This window comes from Patagioenas fasciata, chromosome 5 (assembly GCF_037038585.1).
Source record: "Patagioenas fasciata isolate bPatFas1 chromosome 5, bPatFas1.hap1, whole genome shotgun sequence".
Classification (NCBI taxonomy): domain Eukaryota; kingdom Metazoa; phylum Chordata; class Aves; order Columbiformes; family Columbidae; genus Patagioenas; species Patagioenas fasciata.
The window spans coordinates 60979073-60995330 of record NC_092524.1 but is presented as its reverse complement, the minus strand read 5'-3'; the positions used below and the strand labels follow the sequence as shown (position 1 = coordinate 60995330).

The 16258-nt window shown below is 41.1% G+C and overlaps 1 protein-coding gene across 4 annotated transcripts in view; it reads right to left on the bottom strand.

Annotated features, from left to right (window-relative positions):
* Positions 1 to 16258, bottom strand: part of KIF26A (kinesin family member 26A) — a 104531-nt gene that overhangs the window by 55814 nt on the left and 32459 nt on the right. For all 4 annotated transcript variants that reach the window (XM_065839094.2, XM_071809703.1, XM_065839091.2 and 1 more), the window contains one exon: positions 11564 to 12064. In XM_065839094.2, coding sequence (XP_065695166.1) covers positions 11564 to 12064 — 501 coding nt within the window. The remainder of the gene's footprint in view (positions 1 to 11563; positions 12065 to 16258) is intronic.

Genomic DNA, 16258 nt, shown 5'->3' with positions numbered 1-16258 from the left:
AAATATGTGGCTGCTGACAGGCAAGAAAAACATGGGGATATGAGAATCTAGAGAAAAATAGATCGAACCCAGGATAGCACTGCCATGGTAAAAGAAAACCAGAAGGCTGGATAGTGCTGCAAAAGAAAGTAATCAGATATGATGTCTAAATATAAGTATTGAGAACAGATTCAGAGAAGAGGAAATGGAGGAAATGACAAAAGCATCAACACATCTGATACACTTCTGTGTAATCAGAGTCAGAAGTCACTACAATTTATTTAATTCCAAAAAATTGGTCCCATAATGAAAGCATTCAGCATGGCTTCAATAGTGAGTTGCAGGTGAAGCTGAGTCTGTACTGGGGCGTTTTCTTTTCAAGTTGTTTTTACCTCTTTCTGACTAGCAGGCAGACATACAGACTTTGAGTATTTGCTTTAACTTACTATTTTACCCTTTCAGACTAGAACATCACAGCAAATCAAACTGTAAAAATGGCTTAATTAATGATTTTGCAATATATTCAATCTACTGTTTGCATATGATAAAACAATAATTTTCCCCCTAAATGATTTATACTAAGGCTCTTATGACCTACTAACACTAACTGGAGCAAATGTGACGTAAATCTCTATCCGGATAATGCTCATACCATAAACCCTTATTTCCCGTAAGCATGGATAAGTCCTGCATATGTCTTCTATGGGAAACATCTCCTCCTCAGACTGGCTAGCATTACAGAAAGTTAACAGTGCAGTATATGCCAGGTTGAAGAGAAACATGTTCTGGATAAATTTTTTACTGCCTTTTGACAATGTTTCTGCTGGGTCTCATTATAAAATAACTAGGGCATTTTATAACCACAATACACTACCATAGTCATTTTATAACCTACAGCTGCGACGTGGTAACAAGAATTCCTAAACCTGTAGTTTCAGTCTTTTATGTGCATCTCCTCTTCAATGTGAATCAAACGCAGAGCACAATAACCCTTCCCCAAAAAACAGGTTTTCAGCTACAAGAGTTGCTAATGCCTGACTTATCATTGAACTCTGAAGATGAAGCAGAAGGAGAAAAAAAAATATCACAGAGAAGTAGAATTAAATAGAAACAAGAGGGCCAATCTGCTCTCAGAGACTGGAAAGCAATACAGGAGATCCAAAAACAACCTCAGGGCTCTTGCTTTTGGATTAATATCTGAATTACTAGAACAAGCTAAGAGTTTGGATCTTCACCACCAAAAATCACTAGCAGTCTGTGCTTCATGCTCAGAAGGGACCTCATCCTTCAAACGCAGGGACCATGCACCCAGGTGCATCCAGCACTGGTGACCCCACTAATACAAGGATGGAAGTAGCAGTTTGTTCCCCTCTGACCAGAGGTTCTTGATCTCAGTCTGACCCAGATCTCTCCTAAACCATTCTCCTTGGTCCCTGATTAATTTGTTAAGGTTTGGGGCAGGTCTTGGGCAAGTCTCTTTCATCTACAAAATGCCCATTCCTTCAGCCTGCCAATGTCCCCAAGCTGGAAGGTCTCTGCAGCCAGGGCTTTCGTAGCACAAAGATGCTACCAAGCAGAAATGGACCAGTTACTTCACAGTTCAGCCATGGAGAATACAGGTACCAAAAGAGGCAGCGAATGATGCTCTTTGTTTCCTTCTTCAGAGCTATCTGACCAGCAGTCACACAAACTTCACCCTCCTATCTGCTCATGTAAACTGACCACCTGGAAAGTCAGAAGGACACGAGAAAGGGCTATGTAGAAGGATGTAGATCCTTCTGCACATAAACACTCTCAGATTTGGACTTTATATGTGCAGTGGATTTAAAACAGTCAGGCTAGAGAAACTGTTTCTTCTAATGCCTCCAGGCAAGCATCAGAAAGTGTTGCCTGGAGCCCTCCCTGCTGACATGTAGAACAATAGCTACAGCCTCCAAAGCCAAAATATATAGCTGTGCACTGCTCAGGGTGTTTTAATTCATCATTGTGGTCAAAATTTAAAACTAACTGTTTATTCAAGTGGACAAATATACGGTTAAATCCCTGCTTTTTGTCAGAGGCCGATATGAACAAGCAAAGGAATTCATTAACAAGCTCATAATAATGCAAATTTCTTGCAGCTTAGGATAGGGTTTCCTACAAGAAGACAAATGCTTTTCCATTACAACTGACTTGCACAGGCCAGATGCGTCTCTAACAGCAGCGAAACACAAGACATGTACAGAGCTTTGAATCAGAAGAACTCGTATCACCTTCCTGACTCCACAACAAAATTTCTCAATGACTTTAGGCAACTCCACCAAAATCTCATTGTCCCTTGATTACTGTCTATTCAGCAAAATGGAATAACCATGTTCCCAAGAATTACAGGTCTTATAATTTTATTACTATCATTATATTGTTATAATGATTGACACATAATGTCAGCAAATAAAGGCAGAAGTGGACAGAGACTTTTATACATGATTTTTACTTCAATCATACTTGAACTGCTTATATATTAGATCCTTGCCTGACAGCTACCACGTACAAGGCACCCACGGACTAGTATCCCCCTAGTATCCCAGTAGCCCTGGTCATATGAAGGGAAAACTGGGTCTTTAGTACACTCAAATCTGGAGAACAAGGTTCAATTACAGGCAAGCTCATGAAGCAGCATGACGTTCACAAACACAGGGAAAGCTCTGATTATGGGATAGTTTTTGAAGGACACCAAGGTCCCAAATTAGGTAAGGAGCTATGTAGGTGCTGCTCTTTTTTACTTGTGGATGTTCCCTGCTGACCTGATATTTACTCCTCATGTGATAACTGCATAATCCAGACACACAAAGAGTCATGATTCACCATGACTGGAGTGAAATCTGCAAGCCTGTAGATGTCCCAAAGCTCTTTCAGGTAACCAAATGCCATGACAATAATGAGGAATTCCAGAAGAACTTCACAAATGCAAGTGGGCAAAGAAGTATTGGTTGATTTGACATAGATAAGACTGTGTATTTAGGGAAAAATGAACTAAACAACACCCAAACAATGCTGAATTCAAAACTTGCAGTTACAGCTTGGAAGATCTAAGGGTTGTTGGTAGTTCCTCTGAAATCAGGATGTAGCAGCAGCCAAAAATTAACAAAATAAATTTTGGACATAACAAGGTAAGGCAGAAAGAATACAGAGAGTGTCCCTGTATCGAGTACCAGGTGCAGTCCTAGTCCTGCATCTCAAGATTGGGGTAGTGAAATAATGGCAATGACAGCGACAAGCACGTAAATGGCCAAGAAGATGGAGCAGCTGCCTCAGGAGGACAAATGAAAGAGGCTGGGACTCTCATTTGGTGAGGGGAAGATTGAGGGGGGGCCTGATTGAGCTTTACAAAGTCATGGAGGTAATGGCTAAGCTGAAGCAGAATATTTCTTTGCACTGGGACAGTGAACTCACGGAACTTGCTCACACAGAAGGCTGCGGAGGCAGAGTGTCAGCAGTGTCAGAGAGGGATTCTTCCTGAACAGGAGGTCCATAAACAGACAGGGATGTGCCCTTGAGACTTGCCCAGCTGTGCATGCTGGGGAGCGTGAGCAGACTGCAGAACGCAGCCAGGCTCCACAGCTCTCCCTAAACACCATTTTCAACTCCACTGCTGGAGACAGCCCTGGGCTAGACAGGCAGCAGCTCAGACCCAGTAGGATATTTCTAATGTTCATACAATTCCCAAACCATCTTTCTACTAGGGTCTTCCTTAGCTTAACAAGTAACAGGAGGTTGTGCTATTCCCATAGGCCCCCGTGAGTACTTCAGAGCCACCATGTGGGACTCAATGGGATGTCTACACAGCTACTCTGCTTGGACCAACCAAACCCAGACATCACAAGGGCCACTCTCCCCTTCTTCATCCTTCCTCTGCTATTTCCCACCCTACAACAGCCGGCTGCCTTGCCAAACTTTACAACAGTGACTTTTGAGAAGCAGAAGGGAAAGGTTCTGAACAGCAAATCCATTATCTTTGCCCAACAACATCAAAACTGCAGCAACCGACTCTTGCATATAGCACCTTTCAAACCCTTCCTTCAACTAAGGTATTTAGAAAAGAACCAACTCAGACTTGAGATAGCAGCAGCTATGCAAACCCGAAGGAATTAACTCGAAGTATTTGAGCACAAAAAAAATAAGCAATAATAATAACAACAGGTCAGCTTTGAAAAATGCCTAACCACAACATCACTCTGCATAATAATTTATACGGACTCACTTGCCTAGAAGTGTTTCACGCTTGAATCTTACAAGTACTACTTTCAGATTCAAAGCAAACCTCTAATTATTGATCCTTCGTTACACTGGGAAATTACTTCATCGTAGTTTTAAAGTTCTATTTATAAGTCTAATAATCTCATCATTGATTACGGTGACTGTATTCTAATTATAAATCCATTATCTCCTCAACAATGAAATAAAATCAATAACGCACGCAAATGGGAAAAAAAGGAATTTAAATGCATACATTAATGTCATTTCAAGTAGCTCTATTTTATGCACCATCTCTAACAAAACTGTGTCACATCATTAGCAATAATGTGAAAAATCTTTTTCAATTAACAGAGCTGATTTGATGCTATGTTCAGTAAAGTGGCAATCCATTCCATTAAACACACACATATGAAATGGTTGCAACATCTATGAGCTCCATCTATACATCATAAATTCTCTCCCAATTGCTGAAACAGGAAAGTAGATACGTTTTCTATTGATGCTTTTTAAAACTCCTTTTAGAAGCTACCACCCAGGGCATTTCAGTGATTCTAGTTGCAAGTAACAAAGAGCATCAATATTTGCCACATGCTCAGCCACTCACACCACAAAACAACAGGAGATGCTTTCAGCAACGCTCACACTGTGCACAGCTTGACTACCTGGAGGACCACAACCTCAACACGTCATCATTCCAGGACACAGCCTATGGAGCAAATGTTAAATTCAAAGCACTTTCCCAAAAATGTACGACGTTGAATCCTATTTTACACAAGACGGATGACTGGGAAATCCACACTTGCATGCACCCGTGAAAATCAGTTCCTAACACATGGTATACAGAGACTACTGCAAAAGACTTTCTCTCCACCAGCCTAACACAACCAAGGTCTGAGCTCGGCCTGAATTTATCTGATTTCTTTCTCTGCTGCATTCACCTCAACCAGCAAAGCATCATCCAGCTGCAGTCCACCCATAACAACCAGAATAGCCAGTGCACAGCAATGGTGGTTTCATAAAACCACTCCTACATCTGCTATATAGAGTCTTTCCCAAATACTGGATGACAATCCTGAGCTCCAGCCAAAAAGTAAGAGCCATTCTTGTGATTTCTAATGTTGGAGTGGTGTGGGATGCGCCAAATAACAATCAGTTCACTGGAGAATTCACACTGGAGCACGTGAACAGTATAAATGGACTGGTCGGATGCAAAACAAATGAAAATGAATTGACTGAACAGAAAAGGTGATCGCAAATAAACTAGTTCAAAAGGCAAGCGTGGAAAATTTAAATTAAAAAGTAAAAAAGTAGGGAATTTTTTATCTTAGTGTAGCTTATGATATATTTGCTGGATGAATGACCTGTGGGCCAAAGGTAAATCCTGTGGATTACCACTTGCACGTAATCTCTAAAGTCTGCTTGTCTTAAATCTAGCCCTGATGAGTACAGGTGAAGTCTGGGCCAACATTCTTCATTATTGCTTGTTGACTTCAATTGTCAACAAAGGCAAGTATGGACGTGTTTCCCTGTGAGAATTATAATAACAACTGCTTAGCCTACAGCAGTGAAGGATCAAAAGAACTGTTTTCAGGTGGTAATTTGAGCAACAAGAGGGTCTGAGTCCTGTGAATAGTTACCCTGTCCCACAACTGTAAAACCAATAGTACGGCAGAAGCATCAAATACACAATATAAAGAGACGTAATCCACACCCTCAACTAAGAAAATGCTCATTTTCATCTTGTAGCCAATAACCTTTCTGTCCACATTTTTCCTGTCCCTCTGATACATGGGGATACTTTAAAAAGTAACCTTATTTTCACCTTCAGCATCCCACACTAGGAACAAGCTAGAGAAAAAGGACAGGCAGCCCGTAGTGACTACATGAAATCAAGGCCTACATTTTTATCTGTGTGTTTAAGGCTTAATTTCCAGCCCAGACTTTCTAAGCTGGTCTGGTTCCTGGCTGCTGGGGCAGGGTCTCACTGACTGAACACACGGCACCAGCAGCAGCATCATCCTCCAGGTCACATCCCTCCCTCTGGCTTTGCTGAGGCAGCCAAGTGCAATGCAAGGCACTGCTGCACATCCGAGGTGCAACAGCCTCGGGAAAGGTCTTTTCCATGGGGCTATAAATTAGGTTAATATGGGAAAGCATTTAGTAATTTGGATCAAAAGGTTTCCTCCTGCTGTTTGGACTTGTTACAGAGAGTGACCAACAGTAACTTTGAAGATTTTTTTTTCCCACTTCCTTTCCTTTATCTACTTCCTCTGCAACAGCAGTAGCACCAACACCACTAAAGCTAAAGGGAAAGCAGAAAAGTCTCTATGCATCCCTGGCCCCACCACCTGTTGAGGTTTGCTGTTGAATTCTGCAGAAACAAAATGTTCTATGTGGAATCTGAGAAATGTCCCAAAGCTCAAAGTCATCCAGATGTCTCACCGACAAGATTTATGGTCAAAGCACATTTTAATTGTTTCATTAGAAAATGTATTTCACGCTTTGTATTAATAAAAAGTCACGGAAAAAGCTATCAAAAATGATTTTTTAAATTAATTTAAAGACCCATTTGGTGTGACATTCAAAGTAAAAAAGTAAATGCTGAAAAGTAAATCTTGTCATTCTTCTGTTTTCCACAGTCACCTTTTTATTGCATCTTCTAAGCAAAATTCAAGTCATTCTTGCTCTAAACAAGCAAAGAGGATTTAAGGAAAGTCAACAGAGGCTGAATTACTCTCAGATTAATCCATCTGGTTTAGATTAGGTTAAGCAGAAGACTTATTCCTAGGAATTACAGGAAAGCTTGAATTATGACCAAAATAACTCATATTTTTCACATCAAACAAACATAGCTTCTTTAACTTTAGAGTATATGCACCCATTTACACATCCTGTGGGCAAACTGTCCCTCTCTGAACGAGGCCATAAACCTAATTTCAAATATGTCACTACACTCAGGGACATACATTAGACTTTGGATAAATTTACAATTTTATATACATATGCTTTAAATGTTTTACTTATGTCACTTTCATTTTTCCAGTGCTCCAACTTCTCAAATTTCCTAATGGTGCATTTTTTTAATATATTTTTAAAGCAACTTAGAAACTGGTAAAAATTCAAGGAGCCACAATATTTCACCTTATAACCAGTACCAATCGTATATATTCAAATTAGAAATACAGTGTGGCAAGGATTTCATTTTGCATAAGACAAAAGAAAATGTGATTTGCAAAACAAGCTCTATTTCACTGTGATGTCTTTATAACACATGGCATGGCTACTTTACCACTTTTATGCAGTACATAATACTGCATGCTAATAACACAGTCAATCAAAAGCATACAGTAAGAACTCTTTGTTCCGCAACACATGCAGATACTTCTAAAAGGTGTACAAGGTATTTTCAGTGGTTTTTAATGTTCTGCTTCTCAGTCAGATTCTAACACATCTAGGAAGCCTAAACTCCCCTCACTCCTGTGCTTCTGTGTTAAACTGCGTGGCAATGCTGAGCACTGCTAACACGTTTTTTCATTTGAGTAGTAACCTTATATTCACTTGGCAGGTCTAGAATTAAAAACATCAATATAAAACTATTTATTAATTAAAGTTGTCAGCTGCCCACTACAAATCAGCTGTCTTAGCCAGAGTTATACCAGCTCCCTCCCCTCCGCAGTGCTCGCTGTCTGGTCAGACTACTTATCACTGCTACTGGTGATTATTTTTTGTAATTTTTCACAAGCGGCCACTTGGGTAAAGCAGCTGATTACATCTTCACCTTTTGCACCTCGGTTGCAATCCTCATCTTCCCCTCCCTGGACCTTCCTCTGGATCCTTAATTACTGTTCCTCTTTACAGCTCTCAAAGCCCATGGTTATTATTTTGGTTTGAGAAGCACCCACACTATGCTTCAAAGACACATTCCTGTTCAAAAAATTTATAATCTATATAATGGATTTTCACACTTGAACTCCAAACATATATTAAAAATTTACGATGTCCTGCACTCCTGACCCCCAACATTCAGCCCAGAAGTGTTTTCGCAACCATAAGTGACATTACAAGGTAATACATGCGAGTTTGGGGAGAGAGATGAGAAGAGCTGAAATCAAGTCGGTTTTTTTTTTTCCTCTGCAGACAATTCCACTACCACCACTATTAAAACTAACCATAAATAAAAAATATGGATCCTGGAGAAATGTTTGTAGGTACGAAGTCTCCTGAGGTTGGGCAGCCATAGGCTGGGTGTGTTTTCACACCCACAAGGCACTGGGCACACAGCACCCCACATCAGCCACTTGTGCAAGGGTTTGCTCTGCATCACCCACCTGGGATCTGCCACCACCAGCAGAAAGCCACAGGCACCTTCAGAGGACAAGGCGAGCCAAAACATGACATCCAAGACCAGAAGGACAAAGCACCTCTTGGAGGTGCCTGTTGCTCTCCCACAACTACAAAGGCAGCCTCAGCAATTAGCTTAGAGTAAACACCTGTCTTTTTGTCAGCTAAAAATAGCTGAGAAGAACCCCAGACTTTTTCTGTGTCTGTCTTCCCATCTTCAGGAAATTAATCATGCTCACTTCATATGCGGCACGGAGTTAAATCACTGCGAAGTAAGGTGTTTGGGTAATAGTTTCCTACCGGGGAGTTCAGTGTTTGTTTCAAGAACCCCACTTTGGTAAGAAAACAAGGCACAAGTACAGATTCTCAGTGAAACAGGGGTATTTACAGAGTGGTCAAAATAACTTGTATCACAACTGAGTGTAAATTCCTCAGGAGAGACTGCATCTTTTCCTTCTGCATTTGTGCAGTATCTTGCCTAAATGGGCACTGAAGGCTCCAAGATGCAGTCACATTACATATTATAAATAGTACACTCAACAGTGTCGTTTCTACTGCAATTCTTCTTGCTCCAGAATTCCTCTAGCCAGAACCAGCTTTGCTTCACAAGAAGATGGGAAAGGTTACTAAAGACAGACATCTCTGAAAGTATGTATATCCACAGCTCTGTCCTGAGTCAATCTTAAACATAAATCCTGCCTCCAACTTCAGGAAAGAATAGCCAAGATCGTCTCTCCAGCCAGGGTTTTTAAAGTAAATAAATAAATCAAGTAACCTTTTCTAACAGGAAAGGAAGTTCAGACTTGAAATCAATAGAAATTGGGGAATCTCAGTCTTTCCAAAATTGTCAGATGAGGTGAGATGAGCATTGGATGAGAACATTCTGCAGTGGATGCTGTCCTAAGCAAGGGCTATAATAGCTGATTCCTGAAATCTCTCCAATCCTGTTTCCTTCGACACCTGTGATTCCTCAGGGGAAAAGCCTGGGGGAAGCACTTTCTGCCTCACCCACCCAAATAACTTAATCAGACACAAGGCTCTTAATACAGAAGGCAGTAGGAGAATTTGGACAGACACAGAAAGCAAAACCTGAGAAAGTATGCACAACACAGTCTTCAGTAACCACACTTGGGCTCAAATGAATTTTAAAAAAAAAAAAAAAAAAAAGAAGAAATTTTTAAATAAATAAATAAATAAATAAATAAAAAAGGAGAAAACTACTGAATCCCAGCTTCTCTCCAAAAACTGCTTCTACATCTAAATTGCCCTTGCAGATGACTGGATCACATCCAAGCAGCCTCCAACACTCACACTCCTACAGTGTTTGTCCTCTTCACTAAAGGTCACTGTTTTCCAGGCTACTGCATTTCTTTGCACATTTCTAGATCACACTTAAGCTCTGTTGCATTATACACATTTTTCATTCACAGGGGTTAAATAAGGCAACTCAGTTTTATCTTAGAATAATATGCAGTGGTTAGGGAAAACCACATCTATCAGTCAGCATGGTTAAGCAGGAAGAAATCTGGAGCTGGCTGTTAATGAATTATTTAAGACAAGAATAAGGGCACACAAGGAATGAGCAGTGAAATGGAAATATTTCTGCTTTCAGAGAGTGCAGGCTTCTTAACACAGCAGCCTTCCCATTTTCTTTTCTACATTTCTGTGATCTACACAAAATTTAAAAGACAATTAAAAAGTAACATTATATGCCTTACGTTGTCCAAATCGACCCCTAACACATGGAGCAGCCTTTTAGAGAAAAGCACTAATAGCCGTAGTTCCTCATAGATCTTGAAGAGCTGAATGGGTCAGTTTTTCCCCTTTTCCCAATGTAAAATCATCAGACAGCAATCTGACATCAGTGGATATTCACTGCATTTAAATGGGGACCCGTCAAAGGTGGGATGTATGTGCATTCACAAATTTCCACATGAGAGGAAAGTATGGGAGGAAGGAATCACATCTCCAAGCTTTTTTCTGGAAGGAAACACAACAGCCAGCCTGTAAAAGTAATATTAGACAGCAGCACTCTTAAATATTTATCTCTGATGATCTTGGAGCTCAACCAGCTGAAGCTACCAAGCAATATAAGGTCGTGTTTATATACAACAGCACATACGGCATGTTAAATTTAAAGCCGTCTAGCACCAACATACCTGGTCTTGCAAGATCTGCTACAATGTCTCTAAGTGAAAATCCTGACTTATATTTGTGTATGTTTTGTCATTAGACATACTCGTCTGTTCATTACCATGTGAAAATGGTTTAGGAATAATCTTGGTCAAAACCAGTCACTGCATCCTCCTTCTTAGCACAGTTCCATAGACAGGTATAAAACTGTAATGAATGTGCTTTTAAAGGAAACATGAATCTCTACAAAGCTTTTTCATTTCCCACAAGAGTTACTAAAATATACACAGAATACAGGAAATCAACATCAATGCTTAAAATCCAAGTGCAATGACATTTACAGGCATGTAGCTCGGAAACAACCTTGTGAACACTCTCCTTTACAGCAAACTGTTTTGCAGCACGTCTAACCTGAAGATTAATGGTCTCCATCACATCAGCATCTGCTGAACTGAACTCAGCTTTAGAAGTTCAGCGCTAGACTTGAGAGTCAAGTTCATCTTTGATATAAACCCATGAAGCTCCCAGAGTTCTGTATGTGACAAACTTGGCCTTTCATGTTTTTCTAAAGGGGTCACCAGGTATCTGACAGCCAAATAACATCACCTGCATGCATGAAGCTAAAATAGGTGCAAAAACATCTGAGGGAAGGATCTCACCATCTGAGACAAGAAAGCAAATTCCTTGTAACATCTGACAGAACATCATTCAAAGCTCTTTTTCAGCTCTTCAGTGCTTGAAACATGGTTTAGAATACCATTAGCTGATCCCCTCTAAGATAAATATGTATACATCTCATATTTTATCTTTTTCTCTCTCTGCATATCCACACACATGTAAACAAAACTCAAGCATCTGACTTATGGCTACTTACTAGACAAGCCTGAGGCAGGAAACTGTTCACCCTGGAGATACTCCACATGCCCTCGAGGTACTGCTGAGCTTGGATGGTGACAGAGCTCAGGGCACCACTGAGACCACTGGGGGCCACCGTGACTTGAACGCTGGAGTTGGGAAAACCGCCCGCGCTTTGAGACCATCCAAGTCCCTTCTTCCTCTCTGCCCCAGAGAAGAGATTCGGCGACTTTCCAGGCTGCCTGCCCACCTGCCCAGCAATGAGCGGCAGGTCTCTCTGGGAGGAGACGGTGACCATCCTGGGTACCACACTGGTCACTGCCCCGGCACCGGGCGGGAGGTCAGGCATCTCTGGGTAGCTGGTTTGAGTGAGGGTGTGCATCATCTGAATGGCTTCTTGCTTCAGCTGGTTCAAGTGAGTGGCGCAAGTCTCACATCTGCTCTCTCCTTCATTCCTGTTTTTCTGTAAGTAGTCAGGCACTTGAAGCTTGTCAAAAATTAAAGCTGATAATCGTGGGTCCTAAAGAAGTGGGGAAAGGAAGAAAAAAAAAACATACTGAGTTAAAACAGTGCAGAAATTATAAAAAGAAGGAAAAATATAAAATTTCTGTGATTTGCTCTTCACCCATGGAAGTACTTTAAATCTGTTCTGGTAACCCTCAGTCATTTTTCCCCCAAATACTCTAAAAGACTCACAGGTCAGAGCAGATTAATAAACCATAAATGAATTCATTTGTATTAGACCCAGCATGAAAATTACCATCAGAATCGAACAGTGGAGCTGTGGTGTACTCAATAAGTACTCGTTCTTCTAATTAACTCTCCTTTTGAGACATCTAACGTGCCTGTGTTTCCCATGCTCAGGAACAATGTTAGTTCAGATGCTAAACCAAATGCATACCATCACCTTAAACCCAGGCAAATTAGACTTTAAAGCATTTCAAAAAATTAGTGCATGACCTGGTAAACATTTTGTTGTCCTCACCCTCAGAAATTATTAATCAAGTGGCATAAAAAACTGTTTACATGGTGCTGCCCACAGCTGGCTCCTCTGCTAGCAAGGACTGTTATTTCTGATCTTTGCAACCCAGATGGTTGCAATATTCCCTTACGCTACAGTTGCTTTGATGAGAAATAGATTTGAGGCTACAGCCATGTGTGAAGGTGTGACAATGTGCACACCAAGAAGCTGATTTAAAAGCAACACCTATTTTGTTTCCACAGAGCAATTTCCACCCCCCCATCCCCCTTGCTAGTTCATTTTAAGGCTGCCCAGATATTTTAAAACCCAGCTCTATGTTTCCAGTTTAGAGTTACCTATCTCCTGAAACACACAAATGCCTTCCCATCCAAGCTTGCTACTGTAAAGATTAGTCAAGAGATTAAATCCAGCCCTGTTGTAAATCTGCTATTAAGACTAATGCCTTGCAGTAAAACTGACCCAACTTCACACACTCTTGTTGAGCTCTCTAAACAATTAAGGTTTTAATGAAATCACAGCACAGCCAAAGGTTTATTTGTGTAATTATTTTAAGTGAAAATATTTAATTTGCTTGTTAATAATGAGGGCACACAAAGCAAGTAAGTCAGCCATCCAACATATGCTGAGAGCATCCCCAGATCAGTATTCATTTTTTTAAATGTAATACTTTACACCAAGCTGCAATTGCTCTCTAGGAAATGAATGACCTATTACAAAACTAACTAATTCTGGGTTTAATTACAACACACATCAATAAAACTCTTTTAAGAAGTCTTGGCACTGGTATTTTGGCTTTGCCCATTCTCTTTCACCTACGTTATTTCCCTTTGCTCTGAATTCAGAAAGCCCTAAAACACTGCCTGACTTTTCTGCAGCAGCAGCAGCGCAGAATTTATCTCATTTTCAGCTGCTGGCCTACTTCTGCAATAATTTTTAATCTATCTCACAAGACACAGCGTTGATAGAAACCACTGTGATTTTATCTAGCATCACATCATTCTGCAGCAAAAAGCCATTTAAAAAGTTGCTCTTTCCACCATAATCTAAATCATTGTTTATTTACTGACTTTAAATATATATATACACTTCTCTAGGGTAAGGGAAGATACTCCTGCTGCTGCCTGAACAATAAATTGCTTTCACATTTGTGAACCAGTTTACAAAATCTAGTGAAAGGCACCATTTCATTATTGCGTCTTCTCTTTATTGAGGTTTAGATCCTGGTAAAGATGCCTTTGAAGTTGCACCATTTGCTTACCCTCATGGCCAAGAAAATTCTTTCCCTCCAAGCCTCCCAGAAGATGATAATACTAAATTAACAAATATTAGTCAGGAAAAAAAAAAGTAATTAATATTTTAGAAACTTTTTTCTAACCCTTCAGCAGAATGTGCTATTGGTTAGACTTAAAATAACCATAAAGACTCAGTGCTGCAAGCACTATTAAGCCTCAGGCAAAACAAAGGCCACGCAGTCTGTCTCCCAAGAAGAACAAACAGCACCTCACTCCGCAAGAACTTTTCCAAGGGAGAGCCCTCTGAGCAAATTCTTGCCCAGGCTGACACACAGCATCTATTCAAACAGCCCCAGAACCAGCAGCACCTTCCAGCACAGGGCACCCCATCCATGGTCAGGCACATCCCTGGGCTCACTCCTTTGATCCAAGTTGGGCACACAAGGAAGCACCTGCAGGTCCCTACTGTGTGAGCCTCATCTGGCAATGTTTAAAATTGCTATCAAATGTCAAAAGTTTCAAATAAGCAATTAAAGCAAATTACTAGGTGAAACAGGGTTCTCATTTAAAAGAAACTGCTTCTTTTGATGTAAAGAAAATTAATGACCCCAATTCTAGCTCCATAAACAGTGTAAGGCAGATCAGAGTCAGGCCTGTCTTGCAGTTACAAGGAAATCAAGTGGATGCCATATTAAAGGTGGGAACAAAATAAAACAAACCAAAGATTTAAAAATTACACTGAGCAACCCATATTGGGTATGCCAAATTTAAACCTTCTAATTTACTCAGAGTTAAAAAAAAAAAAAAAAAAGCCACCATCTCATTTCCAGTGCTTGTATTTTGCCAAGCATATACAAGGAGCCTTTGAAAGCCACCCATTCAGCCCCTATGATCCCCATTTGGCATCTGTGGCCATCCTCCTGAGCACCTCACTGAGCTGTACGCTTAGATTACTTCTATTTTTCCACTCAGTGCGACAAAAACACCTGGCTAATGGTTGGGCGTGAAGGGCAGAGGAAACGCAAATTACTGTTAAAAACATTAACCCTAACTTAAAAGTTAAGCCAGCCCCATTAAAGAGGTTTTACTACCCGGTTAAAATGCCTGGTCCCGGGGAGCACCCCCTTCGGCAGCTCGCGGCCTAACAAGGCCGGGGTGGAAGTTACACTCTCATGTTTTACAGAGGGAAGAAATAAAAGTGGAGAGACCAAATGTGTCAGACACACACGTGGAGAGGGGGAAGCAGTTAAAACCACCCTTGTTAGGGCCAGCCAGACAAAGGGGGATGCAAGTCACTGGGGGAATTGGCACAAAAATTAAGCATACAACATACAAGCCTTTATTTCAAACAGTGCTCCAAAACCACTTTAGTCAGCTGTTCTACAAAGAAGATGACTCCTTTATTCCTGTGCAGCATAAATAAACTATGTTGTCTTTGTCACACCTACTTTCCAAATGCTATTCTTACCTTCTGAACAAGCAGGATAAGTAAAATACTGTGATTCTGTAATACTGATAGCTTCCCCTCCCACTACAAAAACCAAAACCCTAATTTCAGTGTCAGCTTGTTAACTTTGGTATACACCGTGGACTGTTAGAAGGGTAAAACCCATTGTCTCACCAGGAACAACTGCACTGGGGAAGCCCAGCGAGGTCAAGGCACAAGATAATTACATGTACTCATATGAGCAAGAATTTTCTGAAACACCTGAACTTAGCACTGCTTCTCAGCAAGCGGTTCTTACAGACACAAGCCAGCCTGCAAACTGCTGCTGGGAGATTAAGCACACATGTGCAAACTGCCCGCGTAAGGCAGAGCACACAGATGTGATCTTCAAACCCATCCAAGCCCAACACGGCGGGATGGTTAAAGCCGGAAAACCAGGACTGCGCTCCTATTAGAACACACAGCAAAACACCCATTTAGTTCAACACCAGCTGCGTGTAGCCTGGAGTTTGACCGCAGGCTTTATCTCTAAAACCAGGAGTAGGAAAAACAAACTCAGATATGAAAACATATCCAGAAACATGTAACAGAAGGGAAGGGAAGGGAAGGGAAGGGAAGGGAAGGGAAGGGAAGGGAAGGGAAGGGAAGGGAAGGGAAGGGAAGGGAAGGGAAGGGAAGGGAAGGGAAGGGAAGGGAAGGGAAGGGAAGGGAAGGGAAGGGAAGGGAAGGGAAGGGAAGGGAAGGGAAGGGAAGGGAAGGGAAGGGAAGGGAAGGGAAGGGAAGGAAGGAAAGAAAGGAAGGAAAGAAAGGAAGGAAAGAAAGGAAGGAAAGAAAGGAAGGAAAGAAAGGAAGGAAAGAAAGGAAGGAAAGAAAGAAAGAAAAAGCAATTTCTATTATTCTATTACTCTAATTCCCACTTCCCTCTCTCATACCTCAACTGATACGCTGCCTCCCCACGAAATCCAGCAAGGACCAAGCAGGGTTAGGGCTATGCAGATAACACCAATGTGCTCCATGTGGGGCACACAAACCAAACCCACATCTCACAACTGT